The sequence below is a fragment of the Xiphophorus couchianus genome, chromosome 9 (assembly GCF_001444195.1).
Source record: "Xiphophorus couchianus chromosome 9, X_couchianus-1.0, whole genome shotgun sequence".
Taxonomy (NCBI): Eukaryota; Metazoa; Chordata; class Actinopteri; order Cyprinodontiformes; family Poeciliidae; genus Xiphophorus; species Xiphophorus couchianus.
Genome location: NC_040236.1, coordinates 109,976 through 124,998, shown reverse-complemented (window position 1 = coordinate 124,998; position 15,023 = coordinate 109,976). Strand labels below are relative to the sequence as shown.

The 15,023-nt window shown below is 44.6% G+C and overlaps 1 protein-coding gene across 3 annotated transcripts in view; it reads left to right on the top strand.

The window, feature by feature from the left end:
* Positions 1 to 15,023, top strand: part of LOC114150983 (transcription factor COE3-like) — an 88,542-nt gene that overhangs the window by 17,678 nt on the left and 55,841 nt on the right. For all 3 annotated transcript variants that reach the window (XM_028027855.1, XM_028027856.1, XM_028027854.1), the window contains exons 4-5: positions 5,058 to 5,113; positions 9,958 to 10,031. In XM_028027855.1, the coding sequence (XP_027883656.1) occupies positions 5,058 to 5,113; positions 9,958 to 10,031 (130 nt within the window). The remainder of the gene's footprint in view (positions 1 to 5,057; positions 5,114 to 9,957; positions 10,032 to 15,023) is intronic.

The window sequence follows — 15,023 nt, the reverse complement described above, 5'->3', positions numbered from 1 at the left end:
TTCTGTCTCTACTCTCTCACTCTCTACTTCCTCTCCTGAGAGGGGAGATGTGCTACCAGCTCTCCGTCTAACGGGTCCGTTGAGTTTCCTAAATCTGCTGGGATTTACCCTGTCCAGAACTGAAGTAAACTCTGTTTAAGCTGGTTTCGAGAAACGATTCGCCTGGTTTCTGACGGCCTACATCCAGGTGTCCCACCCTTCTTCCCCCTGTGAATTAGCCAGACTGAGCAGCCTACAGCCAACTAGTTTCACAGAGCACACCTGTTAACGGTCGCTCGTTCTCTATTTTGCAACTTGCATTTGTTATTGAACCAGGTAGGTTTTAGTGACTCGGTCGAGTCCCAAGGATGATGTTGTACATATGGGCTACCAGCAACCTAAAAACATTTTCCACTTTTTCCTCTCCAGAATCAAACATCACAGCTATTTTACAACCATCAAAGAACTTTAAGGTGACTCATTAACTGAATGTCCACAACATCTTTTAGATTTTCTTTATGCTAAATATTTTATTAGTAAGGCATTTTTGCAAGGGTCAGTACAGCTTAATTCAGTAGCAGAAATAATCAAATAAGTAAAATCAGTCATCTAGTCTATCTTTCCCTACTGCTGATACTGAGAACTAAAAAAGGAACCTTAGAGCGAGACGGACGGAGTTTGGCGTTTCGAACCCCAGACCTGGCCTGATGATGAAGAAGGTGTTGCAGCAGGAGGAAGATGTTGATCGGCGAAGGCAGGGATCTCTGTAGGTCTGATGAGCTTCTTCTCCGCATGGATGCTGAGGTCACACAGGACTTGGTGCTGGCAGGAAAAAAGGCACCAGTTCTTCTTCTTTGTCTTCATCTTTGTCTTTGGGGTCAGAACCCAGCCGATGAGAGAAGTGCGATTCGAAGCCACAGATTGTGGGCCAGACGGGTTGGTCTCCATGAGCAGGACAGTCTTCGGCTCCGTGGCCCCGGCTCTTCTTCAGCTACAGAGTTCTTTGTCCATCTCGATCTTGGCTCGAAGCTGCCCGGAGGATCCAACGAACGGTTCCTCTTTTGCACCCACCTTTTATAGGGTTTATCCACCCCCCTGGTGCGCCTGCATTGGCTGACTGCTCAGACAGATGATCTCATATCCATCACTGTCTTACAGACATTTCCTGATGTCTGTGCCAATGTCTCAGGGTTGCTCAACCTCCTGTGTCCCTTGCCTGCACGACATTTTCTAAATAAAGCATTGATCATCTCTGCTCTCCTGTTAGTTCTCCTTTTTCCCTTCCTTTCACCTTTCACCTACCATCTACCTCCAACATATCAGTGATGTTTAATTGCAGTTACACCTTTTTACACCATTTCAAGTTCAATGTCAAAATCACATTTATATCACATTTATTTTCTTTAGCTTCTCTGATCTATCATTCATTTATGATTTTATAACCATAACTTATTAGTTACTCTTATTATGATCTTAATGTGAGTTATTACAGATGTTTTTTCTGAAAAGAAACCAAGAATAATACATGATTCTAATTATTTACTACTAAAGTTACAGTTACTTGTTTCTCTTGTAAGTGTTCTCACAAATATAAGTGTAAGTATTATTACAATTAAATCAATATTAATATAAGTATTTTACTTTGAATCTTATCAAATTACTCAAAATGTTTAGATTTCATTCTTTAAAACTTTACCTTTAAAATAAGGAATAGTCTCAGCTATTTTTATAAATCTGCAGGCTGGAAACTTCCTCTTTTTCCAGGAAACCTGCTTTTCTTGTTTAATGACTCTCTCTGACTGACTATGATTTTTTATGATTAGATAGAAAAAAGTAGAATTAAAGCAAAGTTTGCATGAGACAAAAACAACACACACAACTAGATTTATTTTATTGACACTTAAGTCTAATGTTGGGCCTTAATGTCACTTGAGTGATTCATTTTAAAGATAACTTTATTTATTATTACTGTTAAACTAAAATCTCCAGCATGGGGAAGTGGGATGAGCTCGGATTTTCTTGACAATAAACAATCCAGACTTCTCAAAAAATGCTATGTTGTTGCATTTTGTTCAAGCTGCAGTTTATAACTTTAATAAAAATATATGTTTTCTCCACATTTGTTAAAGCTGTCATCATATCAGATAATCTGTGAAAACAATCAATCTCCTCCACCTGAGCTGCTATTGCTAGCTAAAGTAAAGCAACGTTCCGACCAAAACAACCAATTAGAACCAGGAGGAGGGGCTTAGCACTGTCAATCAACCTCATTCACTCACTGCTAAATGTGCTAATGGTGGAGAAACAAGTTATTACAGAAATACTGTTTATCTGCTGTCACTGGTAGCTAGACTGAGCATTCACAACAGGCTATGCTAGCTGCAGCATAGGGATGAGCAGCACCACATGAGATTGTGATTGACAGCACTAAAACCCGCCTCCTGCCTCTGATTGGTTGTTTCTAGATAATACTGGGAGAAGAAAGAGGAAATAGATTTTTCACAGATTATCTCTCATGCCAAACTGTCACAACATAATGACAGTTTTAACAAATATGTAAATATATATATATCTTTTTGAAAACCTGACTATTATTTTTCTTAGCACCATAGCAACAGCTAAAGTCGTTCTTGTTTGGAACAAACCATTTCCTGCAGATCCAGGGGGTTCGGGTGAAATATGGATGTGTGTTTTTTGGTCTGGGAGTGGGAACATTTAATTTTTACTGCTAGAAGAAATTTTAGAAAACACAATATAATTAATTTTGTAATACAAGGGCCCAATTTTTTCAAATTTCTATGAAAAAAAAACACTATTTTGTGGGGGGTCCCTGTCAGTCAGGGGCCCTTGGAATTGTCCAAACTTTTTCCCCCCATCCAGCGCCCCCTGCTGACGGGACAACCCCCCTCTTCTCGACTATCCGACCGTGACGTCTGCCTTGCTCCTCCTGAGCGTCACACAGGAGGTTAAAGGTTTCGGACGTTTTGGAAGGATTTTTGGCTTTAATGGTTTTTCTGTGACACTGAATTGACAGGAAGGTGGGTTAAGGGGAAAACCTGCGGCAAAAGTCAACAGGCCAGGACTCAAACCCATGATGGCGGAGTCGAGGACTGGGCCTCGGTGCGGGGGTCAAACTCTGACCCCATCAGTCCAGGTGAACATTCCCCCTGCATGTTCTCCAGCCACTTTAGTCCCTGGACCAGGATGAACCCATCCAGAACCACAACCAGTTGGCTTTGTTGTGAGGTCAAAGGTCTTCCATGGTGTGAAAATGTTTGAAGGCTTTTCTCTGAGCTGGTGAAGAGAGAAGGAAACCGGGAAAGTTCTGATGGGTTGGTTCTGATCCAGTCACCATCAGATCATCAGAGCAGTTTGGGGGATGCTGGCGGTTCCTCTGTAGACCGGCGGTTGGTTCTCCTGGTTTCCGTCTGACATCAGGCTTCTACAGACTGCAGATTCCTGGAGCGGCAGCTGAAAGAACCTCAGATGGGTTTCTATCTTTGGTTTCTGCTGAACAAACTGAACCCTCTGTCTGAACCACATTAAGCCCAAATTCAGCCTTTTTGAGCAGCTGAGATTTGCAGCATGGATTGGTGAAGTCGAGTTAACGATTGCCATTTTCCCAGGTGAGGCAAAGCGACTCACATGATTTAAGATGCGTATTAAAGGTCACCTCAGCTGTGCAGTTTAAAGTCTGGAAAAAGTTTCTCATTATCAGAGCTGCAGACATCTGGAATGTGTGACGGAGCGGACCGGTCTGTCCATCGCGTGGTAGTGGGGTTCCTGGGCTGATTGGATACACTCCGCTCGGCCCGCGCCGGCCGGGTCCGGACCCCCGCAGAAGACCTGCATAAAGCAGGACATAAAGGAGCGTTTTCCTCCTCAGGCCAATAAATCCCCTTAATACGCAGTGGCGGATTAGCGTGGTACGGAGGTAATTGACCTCATCTGCAACCGGGATGGATAGACGCCATTTAGGCTGCAGAGCGAGGAGTGAATCATGTCAATTAGAAAGCAGAGAAGAAGAAACGGCCCAAACGACGAGGCGGCGCAAATCCATTTCTTCCAGTACAATTAGAGGCGCCGCGCCGCTAACAGGTGTTCCCGGCAATTTTCCTCCTCCGCCCCATGTCGCGTTTGTGTCACATTTACGCCCCGAAGCATCGCTAATAAAACACAAGCAGTCCTGATTGATATTTAATTTGTCTGAGAGCGAGGGTTGCTCCATCCGGTGGAGGCAACGGGGGGCAGAGCGGCAACGAGAGGCAACCGCCGGGAAATAATGATAAACGCTCTGCAGCATTGCTAATGCTGCGGGGGGAGAGAGGGCAACACGCGGCAACAATGCGGCAATGCAGCAACACGGCAACAACGCTGCAACACAGCAACAACGCGGCAACAACAGAGCAACAACGTGGCAACACAGCAACAATGCTGCAGCACAGCAACAACGCTGCAACAACAGAGCAACAACACAGCAACAACGCTGCAACACAGCAACAACAGAGCAACAATGCAGCAACGCAGCAACACAGCAACAACAGAGCAACAACACGGCAACAACGCTGCAACAACAGAGCAACAACACAGCAACAACGCGGCAACAACAGAGGAACAATGCAGCAACGCAGCAACAACAGAGCAACAATGCAGCAACGCAGCAACACAGCAACAACAGAGCAACAACACGGCAACAACGCTGCAACACAGCAACAACGCTGCAACAACACGGCAACAACAGAGGAACAATGCAGCAACGCAGCAACACAGCAACAACAGAGCAACAATCCGGCAACACAGCAACAACGCAGCAACACAGAAACAACACAGCAACAACACGACAGAGCAACAAAACGGCAACAATCCAGCAACACAGCAGCAACACGGCAACAACAGGGCAACACAGCCCCTGGCAGATTGTTGCAACATTTCTTTACAAAATGTTATCAGGACTCAGTTTGTTGCAAGACATCTGGATTCATCGCATATTCATGTGTTCATGTATTCATGTGTTCATGCTGTTGGCTCCCAGAGCGTTTGGTTTCATTTTTCTCTGTTTTTGCTTTTTGTGTTTTCAGGAATCAGAACCGAACAGGATCTTTACGTCCGGCTCATCGACTCCATGACCAAACAGGTGAGACGGCCGGCTAACACACCTGGCTAACAGCTTGCTAACCCACCTGGCTAACATACCTCGCTAACACACCTGGCTAACACACCTGGCTAACCCACCTGGCTAACATACCTGGCTAACAGCTTGCTAACACACCTGGCTAACATACCTCGCTAACACACCTGGCTAACACACCTGGCTAACCCACCTGGCTAACATACCTGGCTAACAGCTTGCTAACACACCTGGCCATTAAGCTCCAACCAACAAACCTCAGGATGATTCTCATGTTGGGTTTTGACTAAATGTTTGTTCATCTTTTGCTTCAGGAAGTTTTTCTGGTTCAGCTGCTGAAATGTTTTATTCTGACTCACCTGGCAGCTTTTACTGCGTTTTCACCTGAACTCACTTCACCTGCAGAGAATCAATTGTCATCCAGTTGCTGCAGAATCACGACCTGACTGGGTTAACTGAAATTTGAACTGTTTTTTTATGTCTACTAAGCTAAAAACATATAAATATCTGGTCTTGTTTGGATGAGGATATTTTAGCTCAGGTTTTGGTTTGTTTCACATCAGGATTCAAAACGATCCCGCCTCTTCGTCCTCCTCTTCCTCTTTAGTTTCTCTTGTTCCTGCCTGCAGCTCTGATGCGTTTTCCTTCCCAGTCGGTGTAACTCGGTCCTGCAGGTTTTCCCATTTTTCCCGTTTTCACTCAGAACCCCTTGTGGGGTTTCAAACTGTGAACGACTTTTCCTCTTCCTCCTCCTCATCCTCCTCGTCTTCACTGCCAGTAGAAAATGTTTCCAGTCAGTCCAACCTCCCAGCCTCCATCAGCTGCTCTTCCTTCGTTTTTATGCTTCAGTGACTTTAACGACGGCTCAGTTACCCTCACACCAAACTCTACATGAACGTTTCCAAACAAGCTTTAGTGATTAACGTCACAATTCATCTGGACAAAATCCAGAAAAACAAACTTTGTTGAGGTTTTCCTGAACTGAGTCTGTGACGTTTCATGTGTTCATCCAGTAAGGCTTCAGCCTCCGCTCAGAGCCCACACATTGTGGACCGTCTTGCTGACAGTGAATGTGTTTCACGGAGAGCGCAGCCTGAACTCCTCATGAACTGCTGCTTTCCACCGTTTTCATTCAGCTAAAGTGAAATCTCAGTGGGAGTAAAAAGCCTTTGATAAAAATGTGACTGAAGCTGTTTGATCACCTGAATCTGTCAGGATCTTCGGTGGTTTTGGTTTTTTCCTGGGTTTGTAGTTTGGTTCATTTATTATCTTGAATAAATGATAAATCATTTTGATCAGATCAAACTCCTTCTACTCTTAGTTATTATAGTTTATGCTTCTGATTTATGTTGTGCTTATATTTTTGTCTTGTTAGGTTTTCCAATGGTTAGGGTTTCCTCTCCCTCGCCCATTGTGCCATTCTCTCTCCTGTCGGCCAATCAGCTGCAGCCTGTCGGCCAATCAGCTGCAGCCTGTCTCCCAGTATTTAGCCTCCTGCTGCTTCCTGTGATCTCTGATTTTTAACTTCATGTTTATCATTTTTCATTGAATCATTCATATTGACCGTTTCTGCCTTTGGGTCGGATCAAGTGACGCATCGTGACAGATTTGTGAAAATGAAACAAAATTTTTTGCAACTTTTGTTTTAAATAAAAGAAATCAGTACAAATAATTGTATACTAAAATAAAAGAAACAGATATTACAAGTGTGACATTTACATATTAATAAGTGCTTTTAGTAGTAATATCTATAGTTTGCCATTTATTAATGTTGCCTCCAAACTTACCAGATGGAAAATATTGTGTTGAAACATAAAGGCTGACTTTAACAGGAACTGGTTCTGAAGCGTTCACGGTTTACTAGTCCTGGTTCTTCATTCGGTCAAGAATCTCCACTTTGGTAGAAAAGAATATTTCTGTCATGATTTGCAGTTTCAGAGGTGTGGACCCAAAAGCAGAAAGGTAGAGGCAGCAACTGAGTTTGATGATTTAATGAAGATCACCAAAGAGAACAAAAGTCCAGGCAGCACAGGTGAGAACTGAAGCTAGAAATTCAAACACTGGTAGCACTGGAAAACTTGACAAGGCAACGACACGACAAGGATCCGACACAGATGACTATAAATACATGAGATAATCAATGGAACGAGACAAACTGGATCAATGAAGAGCAAGACACGCAGACACAGGGACAGAAACAACCAGAAACACACACAGAAATCCACATCCTCACAATTTCACACAGAAGTGAAAAAACTTTATAAAAAAAGTAATTAGGTACCAAGGAAGGGACTAAATTTCTAAGTTTAAACTCACAATTTTTCTAATCAGGCCCAACAGAACCAAAGAGCCGTGTCCCATTGGGTGGCGCCACTTCAAGTCAGCTGTCGATTGGCTGATTTGCCGTGGGGACAGGAACCAACAAAACCCCAACAACACCAGCACACACACCATCAAAACCATCAAAACCAACACACACACCATCAAAACCAGCACACACACCATCAAAACCAGCACGCACACCAACAAAACCAGCACCCACCCCAACAAAACCAACACCCACCCCAACAAAACCAGCACACACACCAACAAAACCAACACACACACCATCAAAACCAGCACACACACCAACAAAACCAGCACCCACCCCAACAAAACCAACACACACACCATCAAAACCAGCACCCACCCCAACAAAACCAACACACACACCATCAAAACCAGCACACACACCAACAAAACCAACACAAACCCCATCAAAACCAGCACACACACCAACACCACTGGCTCGGCTCTGTCTGCATGTCACGGATCGATGAACCGAGCCGCTCCAGCCGATCAATAATCACTAAAGTGGCACAGTGACGACACGCTGGAGACAAGAATCCTGACACACACCTCACAGTGACAAACACACACTTTGCTCCCAACTTCACCTCCTGGAGACGACTCCCCATTGGTCGAAGCCAGACCTTTACAAGACTCCCCATTGGTCGACGTTCCTCAAATTTTGTCCTTACTGGCAGAAAACTCAGATTTTTTCACTTACCATAAAATAAAGCAGAGATGTGAAATACTAAACATGACATCAATGATCTAAACTCTCTAAAGACACTCGGCGCAGCTTGGACCCAGAATCCGGGTTCACATGGACCATCAGAACCTCCAAGGTCCAGAATTGGTCACCAACTCAGTGAGACGTTCTGGACTGTCTTGTCCATCATATCTTTTAGTGATGAATGTAAATGCTGACATTAGCCTTAGCAGCTACATGTTTAGTCTTGAGATGCTATTTTAGACTAGCATAGCTTCTGAGAGGCTAACTATCAGCGCCGCCAGCTTCAGACGTAACGATGAAGCAGCTAAGGAGCATCCAGCTGTTTCCACCAACGCAGCTCCTGATGCGGCCGCATGCCGTCCACTCTGGTCCAGAGCAACAGAGCAGGATCAATAACGCTCAACTAGTCGTTATGCTAAAAGTATCGTCCCCCAGGGGTGTGTGTGTGTGTGAGGTTTGTTTCCAACATAACGGTGGATGAGGTAGTGGGAGGTCAGAGCAGGAGAACACACACTCAGGATCTTAGTGGAGAACATTTACAGTCATTGTCAAGTTCTGTTAGGTTTAATTTACTGTTTAATCCCCACTTGAAGAGGACAGTCTCTACTGTGGAACATAACTGGATTTCACTCATGGAGTCTTCATTTTGGTTAGTCCCTCTTTATTTTTCACAATTTTTGTAGTCCAACCACATAGGTGAAAAACCTCAAAACAAACAGAAACACATCTATGACAATCTGAAATTAACAAGATAAATTTCCACCCCTTCAAACCATTTAATCCTAAAGTATAATAAATAGCAAATGTTTTATAATAAAATTCAATGCCAATAAATAAATTAGCATATTTAACAACATTTAATTTCATAGTCAAACATCCTGACCAACATTTTTTTTCACTTTCTACTTCAACCAGTAAACACCAAGTGTATTGTCTTTTTTTTCTTTTTCTTTTCAATAATATTAACTCTCAAACAATCAATCCAAGTCCATGTTTATGAGCAACAGTATTGTAAGCTTACCGGCTGTCCTTCACAGTTTTTTAGAAACTTTTGCACAGTTTCAATTTACGTGCTACCAGGATTGTTTGCTGTCATGCTGTGTCACTTCACAACCAGGAGTGACAGCTCAGTCACCCCTTAAGGACCTACACTCTGATTGGTAGGAGATTGAATCCACCTGGTTCTCATCACTCCAGCAGAGAAGAAAGCTGCAGCAGACGGGAGTGGCTTGCTGGCAGTTTGTCAGAACAGTCATTGTGCTAAAACACACACAGGTTCACAATCTGAGCTCTGACAGGGAATTCTGGGAAGAATGAGGGAGGGGCGGAGGTCCGTCCTGATCAGCTGATAAGAATCCTGGTTCTGGTTCTGTGGGTAGAGCAGCCATCTTGTGACCAGAAGGTTGTAGGTTTGATTTCAGCCTCTGAGCAAAGCACCAAGCTGCATGTGGCTCCAGAGCAAAACGTTTACAACTTCAGTCCATTGATGATTCCAGCGAGCCGGTCCAGAACCTAAAGGGGACGAGTCCGAAAGGGGAAAGACTCTCAGGTTGAGGAAGTGATGCGATCATCACTTCCAGGAAGTGAGGAAGTGATGCAATCATGTAGTGATCTTTGCAGCAGGGAAATCTAAACCCTGCTGGAATCTGCTCAGCTGTTGAGTCGGGATTCTTCTCTGTTCCAGTGAACTGGTTTATTCCCAGATTAAACTGGTTTGAATGAAACGGCAGAGTGTCAGAGAAATGTTCTCCCTGTCAGAAGTGACCTGCGTCTCCCACTTGTGTCTCTGCAGCCGATCCTGTACGAAGGTCAGGACAAGAACCCAGAGATGTGTCGCGTCCTGCTCACCCACGAGATCATGTGCAGGTAAGAACCGGCGGCCAGGTGAGTCTACAGGTGACCTGTCGCCCTGCGGCGCCTGCATGAGCTCTGCTGTCCTGCAACAACATCTGGAACAGCACCAAGCAGGGGAACCACCAGGAATCTTGGGCCCCATGACAAAAAATTTGATTAATTTTGTAATTGACAGGGCCCCATTGTTTTTAATTTCTATGAAAAAAATAATCTGCGGTGGGCCCCCTGTTGGTCAAGGGTCCTAATTTCAAGGGGCCCCTATACAGGGCCCCTGGCACCAAGTACTGGTGAAGGGTTTTATTGGACAGTTTGGTCAGTGGTTTCTGGACATTAACGTCTCTAAAACCAAACGATGTCAATTGATTTTAGAAAGAATCCGCTTTATGCATCCGTTTTATTCAGATTGTTCAACATTATAAATATCTTGGAACAATTATCAAGAACCGCTTGACCTTTGAGGTCAACGCAGATGCGGTCTGTGCTACGACTCAGCAGCACTTGCATTTTACCAGAAATTAAGGAGTTTTAATGTTGACATTGTTTTAATACAAATATTTGACTTGTTTTATTGAGTCAGTTTTAAGCTTTTCTTTACGTTATTGGTTTGAGGGTCTATCCCTGAAAAATAAGCAGAGAACAATCTGCATTATATGGTAGTAATTGATAAGAGCGTTAGCGCTACAGAGCCAGAGTAAAGAGGAAGGCTAAAGCGATCCGATCTGACCGTCATCGTCCTGCTTTCTGCTCCTAGATACTCGGCAATTCAATGTAACACAAAGACGTCTAGATGTTCACTAGACCTAAACAAACTGTGGTGGCGTATATTGTACAGCGTGCTATATGGATGTTGTGGTGTGTTTTTATTGTTATTATTTTTTATGTATTTATCTGCAGTTGACCTTGCTGTCTCCAAAGCTAATTTTCCAGTGGCTAACAGGAGCTAACAGGTGTCTGATGTGAACTCTGAAACATGCAAACACACAAAAAAACTAACAAAAACAAAAAAAACAATTAATCACAATCAAAACTAAAACCTCAATAGCCTTATTAGCTTAGCTATACACCCACCTAGCCTTATTAGCTTAGCTATACACCCACCTAGCCTTATTAGCTTAGCTATACACCCACCTAGCCTTATTAGCTTAGCTATACACCCACCTAGCCTTATTAGCTTAGCTATACAGCCACCTAGCCTTATTAGCTTAGCTATACAGCTGCTGCCCAAGCTGCCTGTATGGGAACTGAGAGCGGCTGGCAGGAGGGGGGAGGGGCCTAATCAGTGCTGTTCCTCTGTTATCATCATTTCAAACATAAACAGCTGTTAAGTCATAAAATGCTGACTAGAAAAAAAAATTCCCCTCTAGAGCAGCGCCCCTAGGTGTTGAATACAGTGCATAGCCACCTTTTGCGCCACTGTTTGTAATAATGATAATAATAATAATAACTGTGAATTAAATAGAAAACCTTAAAAGTAAGGGGGAAAACAGAACAGTTGGGAAACAGCTATTAATAGCATTTAAATTACTTCAAATGAACAGACACATCGTCACTAGATACTGTCTGGGAAGTTGTAGCTAAAATATTAAAATGTTCAACTAGGAAACGGTTGCAGAAAGTTGGTGTTGAGTGAAGTTTGCTGTTAGTAATTACTTCAAGTGAACTGCGCCTGTTTCCACGTTTCAATGAATCTGTATTAGTACATATGACTGGTTACCGTCTCATCAGTCTTAGAGCTAAGAATAAGTTCAAATCTGCTGGTTCTGAAGGGATTTGTTACACACTGGGGTCTGGTACCGGTACCGGTAAAAGATTTTGAGAACGGCTTCACTGTAGGGAATTTAAAACACAAATTCATCTGTTTATACATTATAGTTTTTTTCTTATTCTGAAATGTTTCTGGACTGTCAGCGCTGTGATGGAGTCTCTCTCTCTCTTTTTCTTGATCCCTTTCTCTCTTCCTCTCTCTCTACTTTCCTCCCCTTCCTGGAACTCAAACCCTTAGCAGCCAAGTTTGATGTTTGTCTGCGTCTGCTGGACCAGCTGATGCTAGCAGTCCGTGTGGCTAACACCTGATGCTAGCAGTCCGTGTGGCTAACAGCTGATGCTAGCAGTCCGTGTGGCTAACAGCTGATGCTAGCACTCCGTGTGGCTCACAGCTGATGCTAGCAGTCCGTGTGGCTAACAGCTGATGCTAGCAGTCCGTGTGGCTAACAGCTGATGCTAGCACTCCGTGTGGCTCACAGCTGATGCTAGCAGTCCGTGTGGCTAACAGCTGATGCTAGCAGTCCGTGTGGCTAACAGCTGATGCTAGCAGTCCGTGTGGCTCACAGCTGATGCTAGCAGTCCGTGTGGCTAACAGCTGATGCTAGCAGTCCGTGTGGCTAACAGCTGATGCTAGCAGTCCGTGTGGCTCACAGCTGATGCTAGCAGTCCGTGTGGCTAACAGCTGATGCTAGCAGTCCGTGTGGCTAACACCTGATGCTAGCAGTCCGTGTGGCTAACAGCTGATGCTAGCAGTCCGTGTGGCTAACAGCTGATGCTAGCACTCCGTGTGGCTCACAGCTGATGCTAGCAGTCCGTGTGGCTAACAGCTGATGCTAGCAGTCCGTGTGGCTAACAGCTGATGCTAGCACTCCGTGTGGCTCACAGCTGATGCTAGCAGTCCGTGTGGCTAACAGCTGATGCTAGCAGTCCGTGTGGCTAACAGCTGATGCTAGCAGTCCGTGTGGCTCACAGCTGATGCTAGCAGTCCGTGTGGCTAACAGCTGATGCTAGCAGTCCGTGTGGCTAACAGCTGATGCTAGCAGTCCGTGTGGCTCACAGCTGATGCTAGCAGTCCGTGTGGCTAACAGCTGATGCTAGCAGTCCGTGTGGCTAACAGCTGATGCTAGCAGTCCATGCATCTGGACCGGACCTCCAGCGATGCGAGAAGTGGTAGTTTGAACCGTGTGAGGTTCCGCCGCTGCATCGATCCGTTGCTGCAGCTCCAGCCGCTTCTAATGATTCATTAAAGCTCCTAACTGGAATTATTGTCAGATGGAGCAAGAAAATCTGATTTAAATGCCAGGAAATTCATGCAGCTGATCAATAATTCAAGGCCTCGTCATCCCAAGAATTCTGTTGGATCGATCAGAACCATGAAAGTTCTGCTAACTGAGATTCAGCGCAGATTTGAGAACATCTGCAGCAAAGGAAATCATTTCTAACCGCTAATCTGATGGTTCCTACAGACATGAAGCCGTTTGATTTGGAGAGAAAGAAGTTCTGCTGCAGAACAAGGCCCGGTTCTGGAAGAACCGGCCCGTCGTCCTGCTCGGTTATCAGAGCGTCACGGCCTCGGGGCGCTGGGTTTCACAGGATGTGACATCACAACCCGAATGTTCTCTGGGGGTCCTGAAGTGCAGCTGAGCGCTGCAGCCGGATTGTTCTGTCTGCAGCAGCTGCAGCAATTTGTTTTATTTCACCTCCAACACACACACACACACACACACACACCTCTCAGTCATTAGCCGGCCGCTTTCGGCCGCCCGGGGCCGGGGGGAAGCGTCATTAAGGCGGCACGCTGGACGCTCAGCCAAGGTTTGTTTTGGTGTTTGGAAAGGGGCCCCGGTCCCCGGAGGGGCCCCAGCAGAGGCTCCTGGGGTCCGGTTTGTTTATAACACTTCTTTGGCGGTTTGGAGGAGCTTGTCACCACAGCAGCACCACTGGGTTTCCAATGCTAATTGGTCTCCTGGAACTTTCACTAATGGTTCCTCGTAGCTGGGGAATAAATTATTGTGGCAACAGTCGCGCGGCAGCAGCCGCCCAGACACAAACACTGCGCTGATTTTCTGATTTTTCTCTACTTACAGATCAAACGGCGTGATAAATGATTCATAAAGCGTCTCATTTGGCATTCGAAGCCTCGATTTGACGCTTGTTTGTCAAATGGCAATTTGATTCAGGACAGCAGGGGGCCGATGCTGGAGTGTAATTGGACGTCACGGGTCAGATGCAGCGTGATTAATTTTTAAGAATTACCGGAAGATATGCTAATGCTGCTCAGCGCCGTAAGAGAAGAAGAAACTTGTCAGAAGATTAGATCTGATGTTGACTTCATGTCTGGTTATTAATGATGGATAAATTCCAGGAAATTCATTGGAACAAATCTGGGAATGTTTCCTCTGAGGCTGAAACGGGAACGACTCGGATCGTCTGAACCGGATCCGATTCATTTCATTTTACTGTGAAAATGTTCATAATGGCAGCTAGCAATTTTCCCTGCGCTTTGACTGTCAGGCAGCTTCTCGCGAAGGATTATGGGAACAAACTCAAGCAGGTCCGTTTACATGTGAACCTTTCAATGCATTTTTTCTGATCCAGGATCAGTGATGCACTGGAACGCTTACTGCGCCTGCAGGCGAAACTCAGGGCTGCAAAAACATTTTAATAATCCTCAAAAAGAAATTATAGGTGGAATCAAAATGATCCGGTTCGGATTCTTTCACTTTTCATTCTCTTTGCTAATAAAGCAAATAAACTAAAGTCAGTTTGATGATTTTACTATTTAAATGTGTAAAATGTTCTCCTAATCTTCTGATTTCAGGCATTCATGGATGTTCATACAAACTTTATTTTCATGTTTTAAAAAATGTTAATAGAATCTGTTTTGATTCTTTTTTAAATTTGTTTTATTGTCATAAAATTATCCTTAAATATTTCAGCTGGATTTTTGGGAACAAAAACTTTTTTTTTTGCATCATGAGTTGAAAACCCGTTCCGGTTCCAGTTCCGGTTCCGGTTCTGATCTTCACTTTAAAAGTCCAAATGTCTGGGGCGTGCTATGGTAGCGCAGCGGGTTAGCACGCCCCACGTTTGGAGGCCTTAGTTCGACTCCCGGTCCCGGCGACCTTTGCCGCATGTCCTCCTCTCTCTCCTCGCCCCCCTTCCTCTCAGCCTACTGTGGAAAAAATACGAGCCGCTAGCGCCGCAAAAACTCTTCGGAGGAAAAAATGGAAAGAAAAA